The 12,664-nt window shown below is 44.6% G+C and overlaps 2 protein-coding genes across 6 annotated transcripts in view; one reads left to right on the forward strand and one right to left on the reverse strand.

Annotated features, from left to right (window-relative positions):
• Nucleotides 1–12,664, reverse strand: part of LRBA (LPS responsive beige-like anchor protein) — a 369,611-nt gene that overhangs the window by 150,573 nt on the left and 206,374 nt on the right. The gene's annotated exons all lie outside the window — the stretch shown is intronic.
• On the forward strand, nt 10,126–12,534 carry MAB21L2 (mab-21 like 2). The gene has a single exon (XM_039346416.1). It carries the CDS (start codon nt 10,878–10,880, stop codon nt 11,955–11,957), a length of 1,080 nt encoding a protein of 359 aa, XP_039202350.1. The 5' UTR covers nt 10,126–10,877; the 3' UTR covers nt 11,958–12,534.

Genomic DNA, 12,664 nt, shown 5'->3' on the forward strand with positions numbered 1-12,664 from the left:
AACGAAAATATATGATAGCAGTGCCACTATTGTAGTTTAGTGCACACTAAAACTAATTTAATAAAAATCGTTTCAGGTGTTTTAAACATAGCTCTATGAAATGCTTATACGTTAGCCTCTATTTATTTACAAGTTATTTATTTATTGCTATTAGCAAAATAGTGACTTCATACATATATTCAATATAATCTTACTTCCATATATATCTAAAACATAGTAATATAACAACTTCCATATACTACATTGTCCCTTTGAAAATTTAAATTACAGCTTTCCCTTGTACATTTGATTTTCTGCAAAGCACAAAATGACAAAAAGATGTTGAAATACATTGCCTGCATTATATTTATTCTAGAAAGAATTCAGCCTGATAATTTCCAAGGCCTGACACCAAGATCTTCCTGACTTCTTTTTTTCTTCTCTCTTTTCTAAGCCGCTATCAAGTCCAAGCAAAAAAGTTTAATTCTTTGGTTCCCATTCCCAACTGCCCCAGCCCCCATTCTTTCCAAATCGTTTGTCAGCAAAAGATTGGGCAATTTATTCACCACTTCTGGATGTATGCTGTCAGTGTTGAAGGAAATATGAGGGAAGCTTGTTGCTACTGTTCTGGAGCTCATTGATAATGACATACCTGCCTTTGTCCCCTATTACCCATACTACAAACTACTTAGGCCTAACTGAAAAATCAATAGCATACTTGCACTGGTTCCTGTGGCTGCTTCCTTTGATTGTCAGCTCCTGTCTAGGGTCAGCACTTACATGAAAGAGGCTGTGTCTGCCTGATGCTTTCAGGACAACCTAAGGATATGAAACTAGCCAACAGAACAGTAAATTCTGTCTTGTTACCCTCCTCATCAATTAGGCTCTGACTAGGCTTGCCTGTAGAAAACTGACCTTTTAAGTTTAAGGGTATTTGGACTGGCTGAACACACCACTGCCCTCTACAATGAGTCAGGAAATTCATTGACAGGTTAAACAAAACAGAAGGTTGTAACTGTCATAATTTGCATTGCACTTTCACGCCAGCAAGGGTGTTATCAGTGGGGGCAAGCCCTGGAACACACAATTTAAGCACCACTAAGTTGCCCTCTTCATAAATTTTGAAGTGAAGTGAGATAAAACAAATTCACAAAATGTCTTAGCTATATCAAGTTCCTTTCTATCAAGTTTGTACTTTGGTTGTCCACAGACTGCCTCGTGTTATTTCCCTAAGAAGAGATGGCAGAATTAAAATATGCTAAACGTATTGATTATGTAAAACTTAATGCATAGGGCAGCAATGTTATTGTCTTCCTGAAATGTTAAATTGACACTATTTTCCATAAGTTAGAAAATATAAGTAGATTTTTACTGCAACAAATTCATAAACTTGCTAATCTATAATACAATCTTACACGGAATTACTTGAAAATAATATCCACTGGGCTCACTGATGTTTATTTCTTAGCTACTTTATTTATAGTGCAATCCTATGCATGTATACTCATCCATAAATCTCACAGAGTTAAATAAAACATATTCCCAGAAGAGTATAGGACTGCAATTTAAACAGAATGTCAATTATTTGTTACAATACCAGGACATCCATTTTAAGATGACCTTTTGCTTACAAATGGCCATTACTTTATTTCATATAGTTATAGTAATCTACTTTGCAATACAAAAACATTTTTTTAAATGTTCAAAAACTACCAAGAACCAACTGTCTTGGTTTTCTGTGCTGTTCTAATTCAATAGTCAGAGTACAAATAGTTCTGTTCAAGTCTCAAAGGTATTTTTTCAAAGGTGATATTAACTGGATGACTGAGAATCTCTACAGACATTTAGCTCTGTTCAATATATTATTCTGTTCATTTTGGTATAAGATATGAGCCATTTCCTTGCAATCCAACTGAGCCCTGATAGCATTTTGAGGAGTTTCTACATGTTCCCAAGGATGCCAGAAGGGATAGCTGCTTATATCTGGGTGCACTTCCCAGTAGTCACCTCAGTATCTCAGGAAGAACTATTGTCATGGTATATCCAGTGTCATGCTAATCAAACTACTTAGCAGAGCCAGATGTAGCTTCCTGCCTGGGCTCTTCTTCACAAATATATGTATATATATTTTGAGTGTGCAAAGATTAAGCAATAATAGTTAATAATCTACCCAAGAACTAAATTGTGGCAAATTAAAAAAATAAAACTGTGAAAATATTAACAATAATAAATACAATTAAATACATTAATAATTAATATGAAAAGAATATAAGGAGAATTCATAAAAACACTAACCCAGGACACAGTCACTTAAAGTTTACTATTTACTATGGGAGAAGGGGATTGTTTTAGCCTCATACGGAAAAGAGATCAACATAGATGCCAGATATGTGTCTATGTGGAAAGGATTCTACAAGCAGACTCTAAGATGGACAGAAGATCTTTCCCTTTGTAGCAGGTTGTCCCTGAAGAGAAAAGAATGCAGGTAGGCAATCAATATCACAAGAGCTTGCTCCACACTGACTTTCCCAACCTCACCTCTACCAGACCATTACCATCAATGTTTTTCTGGGGAAGATCTCTCAAGACAATGAGAAGAAGACAAGTGACAACTACAAGTAGACCATTCAACGGGATTTTTTCTATCCTGCATTACCATCAACTGTTCTCTAGAAAGGATGATAGAATTTGAAATGCCATATTATTAAAGTAGTGTTTTGTATTACAACTGTAATTTTTATTTTTATTATTGTTTATATTGCTTTTAATCTGAGCAGGTAGAAGCATGTAGCCCACCTTGTCTAGACCCAGAGGCTATGGGGGGTTAGGCTTGGATGGGTCACTTCCAGAGAACACCAAGTTTTTAGCGAGATTGCAAAATCATTAAAAAAAATCCAGGGAAAGTGGCAAACCACTCTGAAATAGTTGCCAAGAAAACAGACCACATACCAGACCCACTCCAAAGCATACTGCTGTACCCAGTCCATCTGTTCTTAACTTGAACCCACATTTTCTCAATATTATGTGATTACATTCCAAAGCGCGCTTATGATTTGAATTCAAAGCACTAAACATCATTGCTTTTACTCTATTAGGCTGTTTTGGGAGTTATGTCACTTTATAAACTACTATAATAAAGAAATAAAGTTTCTTGGCCAGTCCTCAAAGAAAGGTCTAGAAGTATAATCAGAATATCTTATAAGACATGCACCTCTGAGATACTTTGACCCCAATGTTTAGACCTTTAAGATATCTTAATTGAGCTTGGCAAAGGAGTAGCTCTTGAAGCTATAGTAGAGAAAACATCTCAAGGCAACTGAGTATGTGAAAAAAAGCTATGCTGGAGTAAAAAGAAGAAACAACAACAACAAAATGTAATGCTGTTGTATCCAATAGAGATGACTGTATTAACTTACCCTCAAACAAATAAAACCTAGTATTTTAAATAATATAGAGAAGACTAAAATGTTTCAGAACAACCAAGTTACATTACTATACAACTGCTTTGGTGCAGAATTAAGCCCACTGTTTCTTCCAAAAATTACATTAGATAAACAATTTAATTTATATAATAATTTATTTGGAGAAGCACAAAAAAGTAAAGTAAAACTTTTTTTTTAATGTCAAATTCAATGAAGGAGATTAAGCATATGTCTTTCCACTGAAATATAATAAGCTCAATTTTAGGTGGCTTGAGCCCTCCCCCAAATTCTACAGAACACTTAAATAAATATATTAAATTACAAATAAAAATATGCATTTCAGTGCATGTCAATACACAGTAATTACAAGAATAGATTTAATTGAGTAACAACAACAACAAAAAAAACCCAACAGACGTAAAGTGATGATTAATTATACATCTGGTAGCATGTCATATCCTTTGTGTGTGCCTATCAGATACTGAAGAGAAAAGGCATGGACAGTGTCCAGTCCCAGCAAGCAAATCATTTGGAAACAGTCATAGCCATAGATCAAAAGATTTTTCACTCTATCTGCAGTAGATTTAAACTCACCCAGCCTAACCTTTTGCTGTAGACAAAACCAGTTAGAAAGAAAAAAGGCTCCTTAGAATCCATAGATAATAAAAGAAGATTTGGAGTGCAGGGCAGGGGGTGAGAGATGCAGAAAAGAAGCAGGCAGACATAACCACTAAATACATAGCCCAAGACAGCTGTTTTACATCCTGGTTTCAGATACTGAAGACAGAAAAGTTTCCACCAGTCCTTTATTCTCCAAAATTAAACTGCACGTACAGCTTCTGTATTTTATTTGGGTGAACAGGTATTTTTCTTTCATCTCATTATTGTAATACATTTTTAAAAAGATACCTAAGTTTTTATAACATTTTTAAATAACTCCTAGTTTCTAATATATGCTATTCACCTGGCCACACCAAATTAAAAGATCAAATTACCCTATTCAAGAGAAGCAACATACAAAATTAATATTGTCTGTTGGCATTTTGGAGATTATGATTATTTCATTTTCAAGTCTATGTTGTTTAATATCACCAAAGAGATTAGGGGTTCCTATGGCGCTGGCAGCATGCAAAAATGTAGCTTGTTTCAAATACCGTATCACCCCTAAATCTTTGTTGACTAACTCAATTATTTCTTTTCAAAATACTGAGAGTATTTCTTTGAGAATTTTACTTAACTGAATATTAAGGCTAACAGAGTTTTTTGTTCAAATATAATAAAAATTTTATATCAGTTCAGAATATTTCATTTCAATTAGCAGTCTCAAGGTTTGATTTAATCAAACACTTGCCATAAATGCAACTTTCTGCAGCTTTGTTTGTCTATTAGAGAATAGAACAATCTAAACAGTCAGAATGATTTGTGGAATAAGATTCATCACAGAGTGTATTCCTAGAAAATACAGCAATGAAGCAATGAGAGGCATACTAAAAATATACCCTTTATTTAAATATATACATCTAAGTTATTCTTCACGTATCACAGCTACTGTTTATACAAAGTAAAATAAATACTAAAGTTATCAGAGAACCTGAAAAATCCACAAAGTCCGCAATCATGCATAAATCAGATTAACAGACAATCCATGGCATATAAGGTAATATAATAAACAATAATTATATAACGATATGGAGGTAATATTAAATACCACATTCATTTCAAATTAACTGATTAGAACCAGCACAATTTTGGGTATGGCTATAAACTGAGATCCCCTTAATAATAAACATGTATAGAAATACACTGTAATCCCATTATCTCTATAATTATGCACCATACATGAATAAACTAGAATAAAAAACTAGTCTATTCTGGAAATATTGCAAATTCATTGAAAATTAATTCTTTAAATAACTGCAGTAACTTGCTCGAATTGTGAACTATGGTAACTTACAACTGTTTAAAAAGAAAGAATTCTATTCCAAGTATACGGAAACATATGCAACTAAAATATTTGGATCTCTACCTTCATTAAAGTTAAATATGAACTCGTGTATCACGTAATTCATAGTCAAATGAAAATTGCCCTTCTATGGAAGTTTAGACAGATTAATTTCCACAGGACTCACTTCCTAGTATAGTGTTTCAGTTCACAGTCATTAACATAATATTGTAAGAACAATTACGTGAATTATATAAAGATAGCGTTAGTCACAAACATCATAAAAGTTTTACCTCAAAGACCTTAAGGCTGATATCAGAGAAAGGCAATATATCACTAGAACAAAACAAAACAATCCTGCAGGGAATTTAAGGAAGAGAAACCTTCCCATAAATATAGCACTCTAAATCACTGGGCAGTCACGTTAATTACTGGGCCATCCACATTTCAACTTTTTATGTGTGTTTGTATTGCTTGCCTTTTTTTTTAGCTCTCATTCATAATTAAATAAAAAGGGTCTTTTTGCAAATATAAAGCAAATACACAAACAAAAGCCATTAATAAGCAGAGCTTTCAGTTCAGGAGCACAAGGCAAAACCAAGATCCATCCAAAATGGAAACAGGGTTAATAGCTGCAATTCCTCTGGACCCGTGTACTTGACCCATTCATTTAGTCTGACCATTGGGAAACACAACACGCAATCCGGAATCACATCTTTTCCAATTTATACTCTCTCTGCAGCCATTCGAGCTCCATCAACAGAATAGGAATGTATGAAAATGACAGGCAAAAACCATCCATTCGTTTCCCAGACTGATCTTCTATAAATGGAAGCACAGAGAATGTTTAAGCAAGAAGGTTAAAAGATCTCCTGGAAAATTAAAGAGGGAGTAACAATTAAGCTAACTGTCTGGAAGATAAATGTTCTGTTTCATTTTAATTTTCGGTAAGCCAAAAGATGCTTCTTGGTTAGAGTGCGCTGAATATTTATACCTGCACAGCTCAATCACCCCCAAAGTATATCACATTAATTCCTGACTGAAGAGGATAGTCAGCCATCTTTTCAAAGGAAGAACGTGAATTGTCCATGGTCCAAAGTGGGCTCCCTTCCTCTTTCTTTAAGGCAAAGCTGCTTAGAAGCAGCCTCCAGAAATGGAGATCTGGCTTGGTACATGCACAGGGAGAAGAAAGCACGTTAAAATCCAAAGCCAATTGGAGCTGAATAGTGGGCAAGGCGCGTCCTTTTGCTATTCCCACTCCCGTAGGGCAACAAAAAGAACCCCTCCTCCCCATTTGCTTTACGATTATAAGCCACGTGCACGAGGCTTCTCTGCACAGCAGAGAAAGCCGCCCCTCCCGACTCCTCGGCCCTTCTCTCTCCTCCCGCCCTCGAGGCTCTCCAGCGGTTTCTTCCGGCCAGTTCAACGCCAAGGACGAAATCTAGCCCTCCTCAGCCGGCCCTGAAGGGGCGGAGGAGGGTCGCTGGAAAGGGCAAAGGCATTCCTGCCCGGCTGGAGAGTTAGACCAACCCAACCCGCACTTCCGCCGTCAAAGAAAATGGCCCGCAGCCTCCCTAATGAATCCGTCAGGCCTCCGGGATCGCGCCCTCCCCCGCCTCATTAACTCAGGTCTGATGAGACGGATGGTGAGGGGAGGAAACGCAGATCAATCGGCCGAAGCCTTCAAGTGGCTTTTAACCTGGAGAGCCTCCCCTGCCAGAGACTCTGCGCGCACCCCGCACTGGCCCGACGCCTCCTTCGCCCACACGCCAGCAGGAGCTTCAGCTTAAGAGCCCAATGAGGAGCTGCTGACGGACGCGTCGATTCCCAGGCGGCTGAGGCGAGCGTGGGACGGCTCTTCGGCAGCCTTCCTTGGGGTCTTCCGCTTCTTCGACAGGTCCCGCAACCTCCATCGTCCCTCTCGCAGTCCTCCCTTAAACATTCCGTCCCCGGCTCTTAAAAGCCACCAGGGCCCGGCCGCGGTAGGCGAGGACCAGCGTCCTGGCTCGCTCCCCCTCTTTTCCGCAGGCATTATTTGCTCGAAAGTGTTTAAGTTTATTGCTCAAATGATGTTTCTAATTAGCGCTTCGGACCATAAATCCGAGCGGCTTTTGTTTTCCAACTGATTTATTATTTACAAGAGCATCGACCTCAGACGGGGCGGCGGGGAGGGAGAGATGGGGAAGCCTCAAACCGAGAGAACAGCGGGGATCCACTCGAGGCCTGCGATGGAGGCTGGCGCCGAGCTAAAGCTGCCAACCCGCGTCTTTTCCCTGGCAGGAGCCCCCCGGGGGGGGTCGGGAAGACCGCCCCCCCCCCGAGCGTAACTCTGGGACACAGCCGCTGGGAAACCGAGATGGGGGACCTCTAAGTAGCAGGCGCGGCCCCAGCGGAGACGCGGCCGCGGATGGGCTGGAGCACCCTCGGGTGTGGAGGCGAGGGCGCGGGGCCCTTGGGCTTGGCCGGGGTTGTTTCCTTGGCCTCTCCGGAAAGGTGCGGATTCCAAGGGGGCCATGTAGCCTGCGCCACGAGACGGCAGATGTCGTCGGTGAAGCCGTTTGCCTCCCGCCCTGTGCCCGAGCCCGTCCCAATTCCGGGGTTTCTACTCCTGGGCCAGATAAAATCTTAAACTGTACCTTGCCACCCGGGTCCCTCTATTGGGGAGGGGGGAGGGAGGAGAAACGTTTTGTAAAAAAATAGAGGGAAAAGACTCCGCGGGAAGCAATTCCTGCTTTACAAAAACCACGAGGGCCGAGTGCTTGACACATGAGACCACCGCAGCTGGACTGGGCAAGTCGATAGGTGCTGCCGTACAACAGCCACCGATGGTTTCTAGCGGGATGCAGAAGGCTTTGGCCTCTCGCAAACCCGGTTTTCGGTTCCGGCTACCCAGTTCTCCGTCAGCCCGCTCCACGGACAACCTCAGAAGTGGCGGGAGCTCGCTCTCCACGGCCCCCCAAAAGATCTCGAAAGGCAACCGGACGGGAACCAGAGCAGCGGACTGAATGGAGAGACGGGGGGGGGAGGGATTGTTGGAAGCAACCGGTGCGCCGCCTTGCCAATGGAGCGCTTTCCAAATCAGACCCGGTGCCCTGGAGAACACTGGTCGCCCCCGGTGCCCACCGGCCGCTGGGTCCTACTCAGTTCTAACACCCGATGGGATGGACGAACGGAGAAGATAACGGGAGAGGCAATACTTGGCCTCACTTGTCCTTCAAGTCATAGCAATTCCAAAATCCCAGAAACGCGGGATTGCTTATTTCCAAGCACCTCGGAGAGAACAAAGGGTTCCAGCAACGCGGCCGAAAATTATTGTTGTTGCTGTTTGCTGAGATCCGAAAATCTCGTTGTTTTTAACTGATATACAATTGTGCGCACACATATCCCGTATGTCACCTATTTAGCGCCCCACTAGAAAATAAGATATATCTTGCACACACACAGGCTATTTGACACTGAAGATTTCCCCAAAATATTAAAGAATTCTGTAAGTATCTACTGGAATGCGGGTGTGTGGGTGTGTGTGTGTGTGTGTTAGTGGCGAATGAACTTTTTTCTCAGAAAAGAGCCAGTACTTTCACTTAGCTCTCCCTTTCTCTAAAATAATTTACAATTTATTTACGATTAAGCACAAAGCTTTTTGCGTGGAAAGCCTCGGCTGACCCGCTTACATTGGCACTTAAGAATAAATATTTGTCTTGGCCCTTTGAGAGGAAAAAACGAATAAATCTCGAGATACTGAAATGTGATAATTGTTAAACAATTGCTTCTGAGATAGCTGGCTGGAGTCCAGCAGGAATTCCATTTGTAACTACAAATATAATAATATGTGCCAATCTCTAAATTCGAAACATCTGAAATTAAACCTTACCTACTGGTGGTTCATTTTGCAACAGTATACATGAGGTGTATTGCACGGCATCGTTAATTTTAAGCCAAACACTATTTCCGGTTGGATAATTAAGTGTCCTAATTGGTTTCTATAATTGGTTCATTTTCACAAATTCTGGAGTTGTTGAGCAGCAATAGATTTAGAGAAGAATCGCAACGCTCCTGCTGTAAAAGTACTAATGTGTAAATCTATGTGTGTTCATATGTGTAAAACCTACTCTTTTCCTTCTTTTCATAATACACCTCTTCCTTCTTTTTTTCTTTTCCTGCCATGTTCAGCACTTTACTAATCTATCTTGCTATCCATTGTAGGGTAGAAACCTTTCATTCCAAACGGGAACCGCAAACCCTCGAGTTGCATCTTGAACATCCCAGGAGGGCAAGTAGAGATCTTGCATTACTACTCACAGCAACGTCTTCAATAGCAACTTTTCCTAATTTCTCCCTCTCCTACTCCCACTGAGAGAAGGAGCGAGGTGCCCTCTCTCCTGGCCTTTAACTAACTGGGAAATAGGGCACAGCGGGGTAAGGTGCGTGGTCGTTCCCACAGACGTGCATAAAATCCACGCGTGTGCCTTAAGCATCTTTCCAGACTCTTTCTCTCTTTCCCTGCCTCCTTCCTCAGCATCTGTAATCGTGGCGGGCCCCCGCAGCAGCCGTGTAGGCGGCTCGGCCCAGCGATTGGCTGGCCCTCTGACAGCTCTGGCGGCGATTGTAGGATTCTCGAGCCACGCCTCCCTTCAGCAGGGCCCTGGGACCATTCATAAACTAAACGACCCTCTCCGCAAAGGCAGAGACCTCCAGACGTCCGCGCCGGGAGAGGACGCGAGGCGCAGGAAAGTAATAAGAGCGGCTGCATCCAGTTCCAAAGTGGGAGGGGGAAGGAAACGGAAAGCGGCGGGAGGGGGGGGGGAGAGAAATCCTGGAAAGCAGAAAAGTGCATCCACACGCACAGCCCTTCCTGCTGCTCGAGACAATATATTCGGGACAAAGCGGAAGGTTTACCTGTAATCAATTTTTTTAACAAAGGGGAAATCCCGAAGGCGGCCTAAACCTGGACTTAAACTTAAGAACTTTGACGAGCAGCAGGCCGGGAATCAGCGGCGGAAAGGTTGCCTTTGGGCGAGTTCTTCAGCCGAGGCCTCCGGAAGAAAAGCAACGCTACAGAGCAAAGCGGCGCCGCCACGGCCTGAATGAAGTAGGCGAGAGGAGAGGAGGGAAAGAGAACGGACGCCCAGCCTTCCCCTCTGGTCCGCGCCGTCGATCTAGCATTTGGCCGCCGACCGCTCCCTTCAGCTGCGGAAAATCAAATCCCCCGAGCGGGGAAGAAGGAAAGCGTTTTTCAGTGAAGAACCGATGCCCCTTCGAACCCGAGCAGGCCAAAAACTGGGCGCAGTTCCGATGTAAAGGAAGCGCCAAACTTCGGCGCCGGAGGAAGGAGGTTGCCGGCTGCCCGTTCCGCTCGGCGGCGGCGGCGGCGCGGGTTCCGACGGTCTTTCCTCCCCCCTCCCCTTCTCGGCGGTGGCAGCGACCGGGCGAAGCGGGCTTGGCTTCTGCCCGCGCGCACGGAGACGGCGGCTGCGGCGTTGGATCCGTCAACGTACTGCGAGAGCCCGGTGTACAGCCCGGACGTGTGCCCCAACATGATCGCCGCGCAAGCCAAGCTAGTCTACCAGCTGAATAAGTACTACACCGAGCGGTGCCAGGCCCGCAAGGCGGCCATCGCCAAAACCATCCGCGAGGTGTGCAAGGTCGTGTCCGACGTGCTGAAAGAGGTGGAAGTGCAGGAGCCGCGATTCATCAGCTCGCTGAGCGAGATCGACGCGCGCTACGAGGGCCTGGAGGTCATCTCGCCCACCGAGTTCGAGGTGGTGCTCTACCTCAACCAGATGGGCGTCTTCAATTTCGTGGACGACGGCTCGCTGCCGGGCTGCGCCGTCCTCAAACTGAGCGACGGCCGCAAGCGCAGCATGTCGCTGTGGGTGGAGTTCATCACCGCCTCGGGCTACTTGTCGGCGCGCAAGATCCGCTCGCGCTTCCAGACGCTGGTGGCGCAGGCCGTGGACAAGTGCAGCTACCGCGACGTGGTCAAGATGATCGCCGACACCAGCGAGGTCAAGCTCCGCATCCGCGAGCGCTACGTGGTGCAGATCACGCCCGCCTTCAAGTGCACCGGCATCTGGCCGCGCAGCGCGGCCCAGTGGCCGCTGCCCCACATCCCCTGGCCGGGACCCAACCGCGTGGCCGAGGTCAAGGCCGAGGGCTTCAACCTTCTCTCCAAAGAGTGCTACTCGCTGACCGGCAAGCAGAGCTCGGCCGAGAGCGACGCCTGGGTGCTGCAGTTCGGCGAGGCCGAGAACCGCCTGCTGCTGGGCGGCTGCCGCAACAAGTGCCTCTCGGTGCTCAAGACGCTGCGCGACCGGCACCTGGAGCTGCCCGGCCAGCCGCTCAACAACTACCACATGAAGACGCTGCTGCTGTACGAGTGCGAGAAGCACCCGCGGGAGACCGACTGGGACGAGGCCTGCCTGGGCGACCGCCTCAACGGCATCCTCCTGCAGCTCATCTCCTGCCTGCAGTGCCGCCGCTGCCCGCACTACTTCCTGCCCAACCTCGACCTCTTTCAGGGCAAGCCCCACTCGGCCCTGGAGAGCGCCGCCAAGCAGACCTGGCGCCTGGCCCGGGAGATCCTCACCAACCCCAAGAGCCTGGACAAGCTATAGGGCGCCCGGGGCTCCCTTGCAAACTCTGGCTGGGGGACGAGCGCCAGGACTGACGAGGCGGCGGCGGCGGCGCTGCTCCTCCGCTCCCCTTTTCCTAAACTGACCTTAAAAAGACAAGGCTCTCCCGGCAGCGAAAGGACTTGGCGACAGCCGAGCAAAACCCGAGGTACATTTCTTCCCCTCCTCGCCCTGAATCCTCCGTGTGTGTGTGTGTGTGTGGGCCCCCCTCCCTCCCTTCTCTTCGTCGGCTCTTTTCTCTCTCCTTCGTTTGCCTGAATGTTGTCACCAAGTGAAAAACGACATTATTTAACTAGATGTACGATTTTCTTTCTTGAAAAGAGTAAGGAAAGAAAACAAAATAAATTAAAAGGAAAAAAAAAACAGAAGCCCCAAAAAACCAAGAGAAAAAAAGGGGGGAGAAGAGTCATCACTATAAAAGTTTACTGGTGTTAAATGTATTCCAGTGCCAATGACAGACTATATGCACTTCTTTCCCTTCCTACCATTTGCTTAAAATCTGACTTGTTGAAAGCAGTTTAAAAGACTCACAAAAAATAAAAAATCGATTTTAACTTTCCATTGCCTTGGTGTCTCTTTATTCCAAATATCGGCAATTAAGAGGTGATTGTACCAAAGAATTTTACTTTTTAAGCAGAAAATTAAAAGGAAAAGCAGAAGGGCAATTAAGATAAATTTTCCACTTACAC

This window comes from Crotalus tigris, unplaced genomic scaffold, assembly GCF_016545835.1.
Source record: "Crotalus tigris isolate CLP2741 ecotype Arizona unplaced genomic scaffold, ASM1654583v1 scf7180000017994.786943, whole genome shotgun sequence".
Taxonomy (NCBI): Eukaryota; Metazoa; Chordata; class Lepidosauria; order Squamata; family Viperidae; genus Crotalus; species Crotalus tigris.